This window comes from Balaenoptera musculus, chromosome 20 (assembly GCF_009873245.2).
Source record: "Balaenoptera musculus isolate JJ_BM4_2016_0621 chromosome 20, mBalMus1.pri.v3, whole genome shotgun sequence".
NCBI classification, from domain to species: domain Eukaryota; kingdom Metazoa; phylum Chordata; class Mammalia; order Artiodactyla; family Balaenopteridae; genus Balaenoptera; species Balaenoptera musculus.
In genome coordinates, this window is record NC_045804.1 from 24209293 (window position 1) to 24221550 (window position 12258).

Consider the following 12258-nt stretch of genomic DNA (forward strand, 5'->3'; position numbering starts at 1 on the left):
GAGGGGCAGGCTGTTTCTGGGCCCCCTAAAGCCTCCTGCAGTCTCCTCTAGAGGCCCTGACCCCATCCCAACCCTGAGGATGGCCACTCCAAGCCGGGACTGTGTCCCGACACTTGTGTTCTGGGGACTCTCCCAGGGCCCAGGCTGCCCCACCTGGAAGATGGCAATCCAGGCATAGCCGATGTTGTCGAAGTTGATGGCGCCCTTGAAGGGGTTGTGCTCCCCTGCGGAGCAGTTGGTGTAGTACTGGTTCCAGTTGACACAGGTAGTGTTGCTGGAGCTGTTGTAGGCCTCGTAGTCCAGGCCACAGGGCGGGCCGCCACCCCCGTCCCCGCGCAGCGTGGGCACACTCCTGCAGGAGCGCATGCCGTTCTCACGAGGCTGGGAGCAGATGAAGGGGTTCTCATCCTCGTTCTCGGTCTGGTAGTAGCGCTCCAGGTCCACGCTCAGGGGGCTGCGAAAAGGAAACAGGGATGAGGCTGAGAGCAGGGTTCTCGGGGGACAGGGCCCAGGAAGGGAGAGCTGTGTGGAGGCACTGAGGCACACAGGGCGAGCACTGGGAAGGGGCAGGGATTCATGGGTGCGGAAGGGGTGCGCCAGGAGCATGCAGATTGAGGGTGAAACTCCAGAGTCGGGATGTGGGAAGTCTCCATCCTAGAGCAGAGGTTCCCAACGTGGCTGCACTTTAGGCTCACGGAGGAGCTTTTAAAAATCCCCACGCCCAGGCTGAACCCCACACCCATGAAATTAGAATGGGCAGCCGGGAGAATGAGGCCTTGCCGTTGTTTAAACTCCCCAGGTGACTCCAGTGTGTAGCCAAGATTGACAACCAGACATGTCACTAATAAGAGAACGGATATGTCACCAGCAGCAGGAACTGAGGGAGGTCCCAGCCCCACAGCCACTCCCAGGTCACCTCCCGGCCCATGTGCCACTCACAGGCTGAAATTCTCGGGCAGGAAGCATCGGTTACGAAGCAGCCCTGCCCACAGCTGGACGCCAACGATGCCAAAGATGAAGAAGACGAAGAAGCACAGCAGCAGGACGTTGCCCAGCATGGGCAGCGTGTCCAGCAGCAGCGTGACGAGGATGCGCATGCCTGTGGGGGCAGAAGCCACGCTGGGGGCGCCAGGCTAGCCGCGCTAGGCTGGCTGCCACGGGCCTGGCAGCACTCCCAGAGGGGGCCCACCGGGGCCTCTGAGGCTGAGACAGCCCGGCTCAAGCTGGAGGGAGACCAACAGACACTGCTAACTCTGCAGGCAGCCCTCGCAGCCCCTAACCCCTACCCACTATCCCTCTTGGCCCGCCCACACCAGTCAGAGCACAGTACCACCAAGGATGAGCAGAGTGGCCGCAGTTTCCAAAGCATTCTCCAGCACTGCATCCCACTTAACTCTCCCAACATCATCACAGAGCTGATATCACCCCAATTTGCAGATGAGGGTTGAGGCTCAGAGAACTAACATGACTTGTCCAGTACCACAGAGCTGCTAAGTGTAGGTGCCAGGACTTAACCAGGCTCTCTGCTTCCACATCCCACTCCCCAACACACACACACACACACACACACACACACTCCCACCCTACTTCCTTCTCTCACCAGATATAATCACCTGACCTTTCTAAGTTATAGACGCCAAAGTCATTGGGGAAACCAAGGCAGAGAACCCCAGCAGGGACGTTAGCAGGCAGGAATTTCCCTTTGAGAGCCAAGCACTCACCAGGGGCCAAGATGCCCTGCACTTCACCATGGTTCTGAGCCCCCTCCCTGAGTCTAGTCTCTGCTTGGTCCAGATCCTCACATCAGGACCTGAGGAGACACAAGGCTGTTTCCTCAGGTGGCCTCCAGTTAACAACCCCTTCCACAGGGAAAGCCACCACAAACCTGCCCCTAAGATGCTGTTAGGGATACTGCCCTCCCTCCCCACTCCAGATCTAGGACATCTAAACTAGCCCCCAGGCCACCAAACCCTTGTCAAGCACACAGACCTCTGGTGGCTAGTTTCGACCCCCAAAGTGACACTCGTGGCCCCCTGACCCCTCCAGGGAAAAAGCTTCTAAGCAGCTGCTAATTACTCCTCCTGGTGACTGAAGTGGCCCTGCCCCGCCCCTGCCACTCAGTCCCTCTCCCCTCTCCCCTCTCCCAGCCCCCTTCAGCTCCTCTGTGCTCCAACTGAGATCAATTCCTCAGGGTTTGCATTAAGGGAATTACACCAGTAGTTAGAGGCCTATAAATCTGCCAGCGATCACCTGGGGCGCGAGAGGAGGGAAGACGTGCCCCTCATCTGGGGTTCCTGTTAACACCAACATACACCAATGCCTGGAGGACACACTGAGCAGCTCTGCCCACCCAGACACACACACACACACCACAGGCACACACACAGGCACGCATGCACACGCAGCAAAGGGGGCTACTGCTACATCAGACACTGAGCCCCAGAAACATGCCCCCACCCACCCCACTCCTGGGATGGCAGCAGAGACCATCTGCAGCTTGTGTAGGTTGGGGAGTTGCAAAGGGGGCCTGAGAAAGGGTGGGGGGCGGGATGCAAGGGGAGCTGGAGCTGCCAAAGCCTGGCTGGCTCAGAAACTAATGCGGTTTAATTTAGATAATTGTCCCAGCATTCAGTTGCTGCAGAGGCTTGGAAGGGGGTGGGAAGAGGAAGGGGACACAAGCGTGAGGATGAGGCATGGAGCGGCCGTCTTGAGAGAAGTCATGCTCGGTGTGGCCAGTGCTGTCTCACCAACGAGAACCAGACCGCATGAGAGGCGGTTCTGGCTAGAAAAGGCCATCCCACTTTGCACCCACTCCTCCTGGCCTGCCAGCCTCTCCACCCTGCTCCCACCCGCCCCTATTCCACTGGAGGGAGGGTGGTCTAGCTGAAGGGAAGGGGTCATCTGGGACATTCCTGAGACTCTGACCTAAAATCAGGCTGAAATGAGGGGGAAGGGGCCGCAGCCCGGGTGGGGGCTCCCTTGGGCTCCAGCGACCCAGCTCCCCACTGAGCCCTTCTCTCAGGGGGCTTGCCTCAGTGTTCCAGGCCCCCATGAGGCCTGTGAGTGGCCAGGAGGTAGGGGTGGGGTCTGAGATTCCCATATCTCCTCTTGGGGTTCTCCGCCCGGGGGCCGAGGAACGAGGGGTCACTCACTGGGCACCCGGTTAATGGCCCTGAGCGGTCGCAGCACACGGACTGTCCTGACAGCTGAGAAGCTGACGTTCTGCAGGTCCAGCGAATACTCCAGCATCCTGCAGGGAGGGGCCCAAAGGGAGGCCCTTTGAGTCTGAGGCCGCCGTGGGGGTCAAAAGAGGTCAATGAGGAATCCTGCTGTGGTGGGGCAGGAGTCCTCCCCCTCCACCAAGGGACCCTGAAAAGCCAGCTCTCTCCCTGGGGGCAAGGCCACCCCTAAGCCAAGGACAGACTCCTTATCAGAGAATGAACAGAGGAGGGTGTGGATGGAGGGGCCTTGGAATTCAGAGAAGTACTGGCTCAAGCACTATAGGACAGCCCCGGACCCTTGGTGGACAGCCAGGGAGAAAGCAGCACTGTAGCTGGGCTGGGGGAGGGGGCCGGGCCTAGAACTGGCCCTGGGGAAGGGACCAATCTGATCCTTCGCTCTCCTGCTCCAAGCCCAGGCCCTCACCCTGCAATGACGATGAAAAAGTCAAGCCGGTTCCAAGTGTCTCCCAGGTAACACTTTTTCCCAAAGATGCCCAAGGCCACCATCTTCACTACCATCTCCACAGCGAAGAAGGCAAAGATGAAGTCATCAAAGGCCTGATGTGGGGACAAGAGGCTGCTGAAACTGAGAAAAGGGGGGGGGGGAACACCCCCCTACCCCACCCCCACCCCCTCCTCTGGGCTCAGGGCCTCTTGCAGAGAAGGTGTCAGGGTTATAAAGATCAGGAGCTACCCCTCCCGCCACCACACACATGCTTACCTGCAGAATCCGGCAGCGCTGGGAGTCACAGGCGATGTCTTCACACGGCCGGAACATGCCCAGGGTCACACAGTTGAGAAGGATGACCAACATGCTGATGCGCTCAAACCAGGTACCAGGCGGTCAAGGAAACAGCTGGCCAGGGTGGAGCTGAGCCCGGGCCCCCACGCCCTGCCCAGGCACCTCCCACTGCCTGACCTGCCAACCCCATCTGAGGGGCAGCCAGGTGTAACCAGCTGGTCCCACCTCGGCTCATCTCACCTCTCTGGACCCAGCTTCCTCTTCTGTAAAGTAGGAAAAGCCACAAATACCCTGACTATTTGCACAAGCCATTTGGGGGATAAAATCGATCGTGCTTGTGGAAATGCCAGGCACCAAGAGTTTGCTGCTGAATCTGAATCTTATTCTCCCTACCTCACAGGGAAAATGTGAGAAGCAAATGAGATAATGTATGTGAATGTGTGACACAAACCTAAAGTCGGATTATGCTTGCCTTACAGTTTACCAAGCACTTTCACAGCATGCCACATTGGATGCTCACAACAGCCCCGAGAAATATCCGGGCTAGATCACCTTCTTCCCCAGAACCCAAGGAAACTGAGGCCCAGAAGTCATGTGCTGAAGGTCACAGGAGAGACCCAGATGAGACCGAGCTTTCCAAGCTTCTGATCTGGGATAGCAGCTTCCATAGCTGCTTAGGCTGCAGGGAAGGGGTTGTCACGACCGCACTGGCCCCAGACAGACAGGCCGAGGCAGACAAGCACCACAGAACTGGAGCCTCAGGCTGCCTCTCCCCCAGCCAGCCCCTGGCCTCTCAAAGCCCTCAGATGGCCTCCAGACACATTCACACAGTTAAATAATGAGGACCCACTACACACCAGGCCCTGCGCTGGACATAAGCCCCCAGCCTGTGCAGAGCAGACGGTACCCTGTATACAGACTACGCCACCATCACACCTTCTCATGGCTTCCAGCAAAGCCCCACCCTGGACCAACAGACTCTGTTTTGCAACAAGGGGGAGAGAGGGGTCTTTCTAAAACCTGAGTCTTTCCACAGAGTGGATTTCATTAAGGGGCTCACTTCCAGCCCATCTACAGGAGGATGTAGAAAATGGCCTCCGGACCTTAGAGAGTTCTGGGCACCAGACTCACAGATAAGTGACCAAGCATCCTGTTTTCTCAAGGAAAACATGAGAGGGGTGGGGAAGAGTAAAGAGGTTAGAAACAAGCAGAGAGTGGGGGGCCAGGGGAAGGAGAAGGCCTTGAGGATGGAGGTGGGGAGGGTGTCATGGCAGCCCACAGCACAACCCACCAAGCCAGACTCAGTGAGACAGAGAGCGCCCAGAGCAGATGGAATCTTCCTGTCATAACTCCACTTCTAGAGTGAGAAGGCTTTGGCCACGGACCCAAGGACTTACCTTGAAGCTGATCCCAGCCATACCCCATCTCTGTCCTGAACCTCAGACCACACCCCCTCTCCGGGAGCCCACACTCAATCACCTCAAAGCCCTCCTGCCCCCTCCTGTCACCCAGGCCCTTTTCCCTCAGACTCACATCCCTTCCCACCAGCAGGTACCCTAAATGCCCAAGGCACTACAATTTCCCTAATCTTACATCCTCACAGGAATAAGAGTTAAAAAAAAAATGCTAGGCTTTTGGGGTAAGTTGATGGAAGGGGGAAATAAAAAGAGTGCTCTGTTTCCATGGAGCTGTTTTCCTGAGTGGAGCCGGAGCCCAGTGGATCTATCCCCAGAATAAGGGTCAGCCAGGGGTCAGCCTGGAAAAAAGGGGACAGGGAGGGAGCTCCTTTGGGACCATCATCTGAAAAGGGAAGGACACGATTACCTTCAAGAACTGGCCTGCTTTCCCCAACCTAGCCCCCTCCTCTCCTCTGTAGGGAAGAGGGTTCTGGAAGGGACCCATATGAGCAGATGTCTCTACATAGGGACAGGTGGGTAGTTCTCCTGGGAAGAGGGGCTCCCGGGACACCTGTTTGGACCCCTCTAATGGCAGTGAGTCCACCATGTCATCTGTGCCCTTGTCTCGTCTCCCTCGCTGAGGCACGGGCACTCTGTTACACCCAAGCCCCTACAGAGCTTAGAGTAGTGCCTGGCATGTAGCAGATGCTCAATACATGGGAAGAGTGAATGAATGAATGAATGAGTCAATCAGTCAATCAACCTCCCTGCCTAGAAGCCAGATGTATCTCCCCATTCATGTTTTCCTACCTTGTTTGCTTCAATAGTGATGAACTGATGATGAGTGGGGGTGGGGGGAGAAGTGACACCATAAAGGAGCTGTCCCTCTTTCTGTCCCCACCTTACACATGCTCACACTGAGGCTTCTTATAGCCAGAGTCTGCCTCCAAATAACCCCACCTCCAGCTCTTAACCACAGAAGCCCCTTCTCAAGAGCCTTCTTGGCAATTCACCTTACTCCCGGGTACATCCTGCCACTCTCACCTCTCCCCTTTCCCTATAGGTAAACATACATGGACAGGGAAAACACCAAGGCACAGGCAAATTTGGGACAATCTGAATTAAGGAATAATTAATGAGGGTGGGGGGTCTTTTACCCTTCTCAGGGTAGGGCTCATTTCCTTGGGAATATGGCCGTATGTCACTGTGCCATGTTCCTCTGTTGCCATAACAACAGGAGGATGTGTCACCAGGTGGTGTGGATTTGTTGCCATGGTAATTAAAGGGACCCCCCCCTCACATATGAACTCCCCTTACCCAGGCTGCTGTCTTGTCCTCACGCAGGGAAGGGTAAGTGGGGAGACCCACAGGTTATCAGGTTGGGGGGAACCATGTGACAAATCCCCATGGCAACCAAGGGAATGGGGGACATTGGTTGCCATAGTGACTATGAGACCTGTGCAGTCACATGTCTACTGTTGCTATGGTGACTGTCCGGGCTGGAGTGGATCCCAAAGGGGGAGGTGGGTAGGAGAAGTGAGGATCTTTCGTCTCCCCACAACCCACCATCAAAAGCAGAGAAAAAAGGAAATGGCAGGGTGAGGAACCCCACTTCCATCCCTCCTCCTCTTCTCCCTCCAGGAGAGAGAACTAGAGCATGTTATCTGACAACTTAGTCCTCTCTGTGGGGCTTTATCTAGAGCCCTTGCCTAGTTGGGCAGCTATAAGGGAGAGGAAGGTAGAATGAGGAGGGAGGAGGGCTGGACCACCTCCAGGGGCACGGGGGCTCAGGGCAGAGCATGACTGAGAAGGGAAGCAGGCCCCCCAGCTGTCCCATTCTCTGCTAGGAGCCTGCTAATCTGAGACCTAGGAGCACTGAAGAGGTAAAGGGCCTGGACCCAGGAATCCTGGCCTCCTACTACTCGTTGGGAAGGTGGGGTGCTTGCCTCATTCACCCCCGGAGAGGCTGGTGTCTATGGGATTCAGCATTCCCCAGAGTGGGGTGAGATCTAGGGGCTCAGGAGGGGGCTCCTGCTAGGGAGGCTGAAAAGGGGATTCCCCCAGCCGAGCCCCCCCTGACTCCCACAAGCCTGTTTCCCGGTGGTCTGCCCGCCGACCGCTCCAGAGTGTGGGTGTGTGGGGAGGGAGGTTTCCAGCTGAACTGAAAACTGCAGCCCGAAGAAAGGCAGCCAGCCCCACCCAGAGACAGAGACGAGAGACACAGAGACACAAGAGAGCTGGCCCGCTGGAATCTTTGGGAGGGGAAATAGGCCAGAAAGCTGATTCAAACGTCTGTGACTCTCTGTGTGTATGTGTGTGTGTATGTCTGCGTGTGTGAGTGTGTGTGTGTGTATGTCTGCGTGTGTGAGCAGTTGTGTCTGTCGCCATCCTGGCTGAGGCAGGCAGGGCGGGGTGAGAGCTGGGGCGGGAGCAGGCAAGGGGTGAAGGGGGGCTGTGTGGTGGGGGTAATCCCAGGAATGGCTCCAACTGGCACTCTCCATGATGGGGAGTCCCCTGACAGTTCCGTGGAGCAGAGTGTGTATGTGGCCAAGAAGGAAGGTGGGCCTGGACAGAAAGAGTGCCAGGAGGTGTTCTGGCCCCCTCAGCCCAGTTCAGTGCTGCAGCCCCAGCCCTTCTCCCCAGAACTCCCTCTGGAGAGCCTTGGGTTTGAAAATGAGAGGAGGGAATTGGTGAGGAGACAGGAAGAACACCCCCCTTCCATTTCCTCTGAGGACCAAAATGGAGATTTCTCCCTAGGTAAGAGAGACAGGGGAACTTGGGACACTGGGACAGTGGCGAGGAAAGCTCCAGAGATGCCTGGTGCCCCCTCCCCTCCAGACGCACACACTCTCAGACACACACAGTGATCACACACTCACACTCACTTCTGGAAGCCATTAGGGCTCCTGCTGTTCAGGCCTCCCCCTTCTCCTCCCCCCACTCCTGGCAGGCTCCCTTCTCCCCCTCTGGCCCCCTTCCCACTCCCCCTCTCGGCATCCCAAATGCCAGCCTGTGATTTCCAAATGAGAAAAAGCTGTGCTGGGCTCTGAGCTTGGAGAAACTCCTACACAAACTTCCAGATGTGACACAACAGCCGGGGAGGGAATGGTCAGGATCTCCTTCCCGGGAGGGGAAACGCACTCCCTCCCACTTGAAGAAACACATACTGGAAAGTCCAACACACTCTCTCCCCTATAGCCGGGGAGGAGGGGGGCCTTTCTGACTCTGACCGTGAACCCCCAGTCTCCCCAGTACCACTTCCGAGACCCTCCTTCCTTTTGCTGCCATCCCTCCCTCCCCAACACACACACACACTCACACACTCACTTACACACCACTTCCCACCTGGGTCTAGATCTCCTCTCTAGGAAACCTGGTTTCTTAAAGAGGCTAAGAGAGGAAGGGGCTGAGAAGCATGCCAAGAAGAGCCTAACTAGCTTCAGTTAGTTGAGAGGAGGTGTCCTTATGTCCCTCAGGCCCAGAGGTGCAGCCAAGGGAAGCCTCGCAGATACCAAAAAGAGAGAGGGAAAGACTGAGGCCCAAAAGTCAGTCCAGAACCCCTCCAGCAGTGAAAAACATAGGTTTCCCTTGATACATGGGTGTGATGAGAGTGGTGAGGGCACATCTCAGGCAGCCCCGTTACCAAGAAATTGTTCTCCACCCATCCTCAGCCAATCCAGGCTTAGCGGGCTGTCCAGACCGAGCGATGCTAATGCCCCTCACCCCAGACTCCCACCACCCTAGCGGGAAGCCTGCTCCCCCCTCCCAAGATGAGCACTGGGCCTCCACCTCTCTTCCGTCATTCCAGCCCTCTCCAACTGCCCCCTCCCAGAACACCTCAAGGAAGGAATCTGACCCCAGACCATCCACTAGCACCTGAAGATAGGGCAGGTGGGGATATGCTAGCCAAGAGGTCTGTGTTGTTTTGGAGGGAAAAGGGAGAGAAGATTTCTCTACACACAGTCCCCCACCACCACACACACACACCCCCGGGGGGCTCCTGAGAAGGAGGGGACAGGTCTGGTGCTTTTTTACATTCATGGAGAAGGTGGGTGATTAGCTGCAGAGAGGAGGGATGCCCTGAGCCTGTTCTTTTCAGAGACATTTGTTCCCCATCTCTACCCCTGAGAAAGTGGCCTGGGGTTGCCGGGGGGGTGGGGAGGGGCGGAGTGGGCAAGATGTGCCAGCTCAGCAGGTCCACACACCTTGGAGGCAGCCCTCTATTTCTGCAGCTCAGAGAGAAAGGAAGGGCGGGGGATGGAGAGAGCGTGCGACGAGGGGAGCTTCCTAAAGACCCACAGGGTGTAGAGGATGGGGGTTGGGGGGGACCCAAGCTCACATCCCTGCTTTGCGCACTAGAGGCAGCAGAGCTGCAGAGAGTGAGGGCGGTGCCAAGCTCCCCCCCTTCCCCAAAGCAGAGTCCCGGTTGGGCTCTTAGGGGTTACAAGGGAGACCCGACGTCTCCCACCCTGAGTCCAAAAGAGCCTCTGAGCTGGGAGGAAAGTGCCAGGAGAAGCTGTCAAGACCAGGGATGGCAGCGTACCCCCCCTTCCCTTCCGGCAGTGGCGGGACCTAACGCAGCCTGGAGCTAGGCATTAGTCAAGCAGTGCTTTGTGCTAGGGGCTAAGGGGGAGAGGCCGTGGGGATTAGGGGGCTGGGGTCTCCCATGCAATTCATGACGGGGAAGAGGATAGAGGGCAGTGCTAAATCTATCCCCCTGGGATGTGGGGCTTGCATTCCACAAACCTATCCAAGGAGTACACATGGGGTGGTGGACCCGAGTCTTCCCCAGTGAACCAGCTCAGAGTCTCACTGTCCCCCCAGTAGTTTCTTGGAAGGCTGCGGTCTCCCATACCTGCTCTGCAATCAGGCGGGAGCACTCCCATAGAAAAGGGATGGATAACTTGGACCGGTTTAATCCCATCCCCCGCTTGCCAAAGCTCTTACCACAGTCTTTCCCTCCACAAGAAAAAATCTGGCACAAAACTCCCCAACCCAACCTTAAGCACCCCGCATTGAATAAAGAACTGGGGAAAAGGGAGGCACTCTGAGCATTGGGCTCCTACTGAAAGGGTCTCTACCCCGGCTCTGGGGGCAGACGGCTTTCCTCCATCACATCTTTTTCTCATTCTGCACTCCTGACATCAGCCGCCGCCGGAATCTCCTTATTGTGCCTCCAACCCGCGGGGTGAGGGTGGGGGGGTTAGGACCTGGTCCCCGCCCCCCAACATCTCCCTCAGGGGCAGTAAAAACGTCAGCCTCAAGGACCAGGTCGGGGCGGGTGCCGGTGGGGTGGGGTGGGGGAATCAGACCCTAAAATCCACCGCAAACTTTGGAGCTGGGGCAGGAGGGAAACCCAGGAGATTGCGGTCCCCCCCCTCCCCCGTCCCCGCAGCTTCCTCCCCACCCCACCCCCCAAACTCGGAAACCAAACCCAGCTCGCTAACCGGCGGCGGGCGGAATAGAGCTCCCAGGCTCCCGAAGCTCCCCACATCTGGAGGATGACGACCCTCCCCTGCCCACATCTGGAGAGCATCCAGCTGCACACCAGTAGGGCACGTCTCCTCTCTTTTCCTGGCCTGGATCCCAACCCCCCAAGGAGGACTAAGGTGTGGGTACCGAGGTGGGGCTCGCCTGGGGTGTCAGCCAAACCTACTCCCGTCTCCGCTCCTACTCTGAAGCCCCCTTCCCTCCTTTGCAGCCCCCCTCTCATCTGCCCACCTTCCGGGCTCACTTCTCCGACTCACCTGGCTTTTGGTCCCCTCAGGCGGCGCGGCCCGCCCCCCTGCGGCCCCCCAGCCCGGCGGTCGTGCCCCGGAGGATATGGGTTACAGACCGTGCGGAGACACCAGCTCCGCGGGCGGCTGTCCTGGCTCAAGTAGAAGAAAACCACCGGGGCCAGTGCAGGGTATGGCAGCCCCTCCGCCTCGGAGTCCGCGCTGCCCGGATCCTTTTCCGCCGACCCCGGCCCCGGCCGGCCCCCGGCCCCCGACAGGTCGTTGAGCCGCATGAAGCTCCGGGGCTGTCCTGACTCCTCGGCGCCCGCTCCATCCTCCTCCTCGTCCATCCTCTGGCCAGCTGGGGCCCCGGGTGGTTTCGAGAGGGGCAAGGGGCGCCCCTCAGAGAAGGTGTCCTCACGCAACCGGGGGGCCCCGGCGGGGGCGCATCTGGGGAGCTCTAGGGCGCAGGCTGAGCCCCCGGGGGGGCCAGTTCAGCCCAGCTCCCCCTGCCCGCAGGGGCATGCTGCCCGCGGGGCGCCGGGTCGCAGGGAAGCCCCGCCCGGCGCGAGTCCCGCTTCCCCAGGGCTTCTGGGCCCCCCCGGGCCAGCCGGCCGGCTCCCCCTCACTTTGTTCCGGCTTCTTCGCTTCGCGCCCAGGCTCCGGTCGCCAGATTCGGCACTACCTTCGGCGAAGCGGCCCCAAAAGGGGGAGAGAGAAGGGGGGTGGAGGGTGGGGGGGGGCCGGAGAGGGGCGCCCCCTCTTCCCGCGGCGCAGCTGGAGCAGGATCTAAGGGGTCAGCATCGTCCCGGCTCCGCGCCAGCGGCGGCGGGGGAGGGGAGGAGGAATCTCTTTGGGGGTGGGTTTGGAGGGGGTTGGGGGAGGCTCCTTTCTCCACCCGGCGGCGGGCTCACGGTCCAGGAGGGGCGGGGAGGTGGTAGGGGGCCGTCCCGGGCGGGGGTGGAGGCGGAGATGCCGCCGCCGCAGCCGCCGCGGTGGGTGCCGCTGCCGTAGCTGTCGCCGGCACCACTGCCTCCTCCTCCGGCCGAGACGCGGAGCGAGCAAGCGAAAGCGGCGGCGAGGAGCCCGGCGCACACCACAGCTGGATCCCTCACTCCAACTTCAAGCCTCGGCCCCGCCTCTCCCCAGCCAGCCTCGCAGCCAATCGCCGCGCGCCGCCG

The 12258-nt window shown here is 58.9% G+C and overlaps 1 protein-coding gene across 14 annotated transcripts in view; it reads right to left on the reverse strand.

Annotated features, from left to right (window-relative positions):
- Positions 1 to 11711, reverse strand: part of CACNA1G (calcium voltage-gated channel subunit alpha1 G) — a 63009-nt gene extending 51298 nt beyond the window's left edge. For 12 of the 14 annotated variants that reach the window (XM_036837228.1, XM_036837230.1, XM_036837226.1 and 9 more), the window contains exons 1-6: positions 11186 to 11427; positions 3943 to 4054; positions 3646 to 3779; positions 3153 to 3250; positions 940 to 1099; positions 154 to 454 (exon numbers count right to left, since the gene is read on the reverse strand). In XM_036837228.1, coding sequence (XP_036693123.1) covers positions 154 to 454; positions 940 to 1099; positions 3153 to 3250; positions 3646 to 3779; positions 3943 to 4054; positions 11186 to 11427 — 1047 coding nt within the window. Of the gene's footprint in view, positions 1 to 153; positions 455 to 939; positions 1100 to 3152; positions 3286 to 3645; positions 3780 to 3942; positions 4055 to 11185 lie in introns of those variants that run through there. The other 2 variants (XM_036837223.1, XM_036837234.1) reach the window with 2 other exon arrangements.
- Positions 11712 to 12258: the final 547 nt, after the last annotated feature.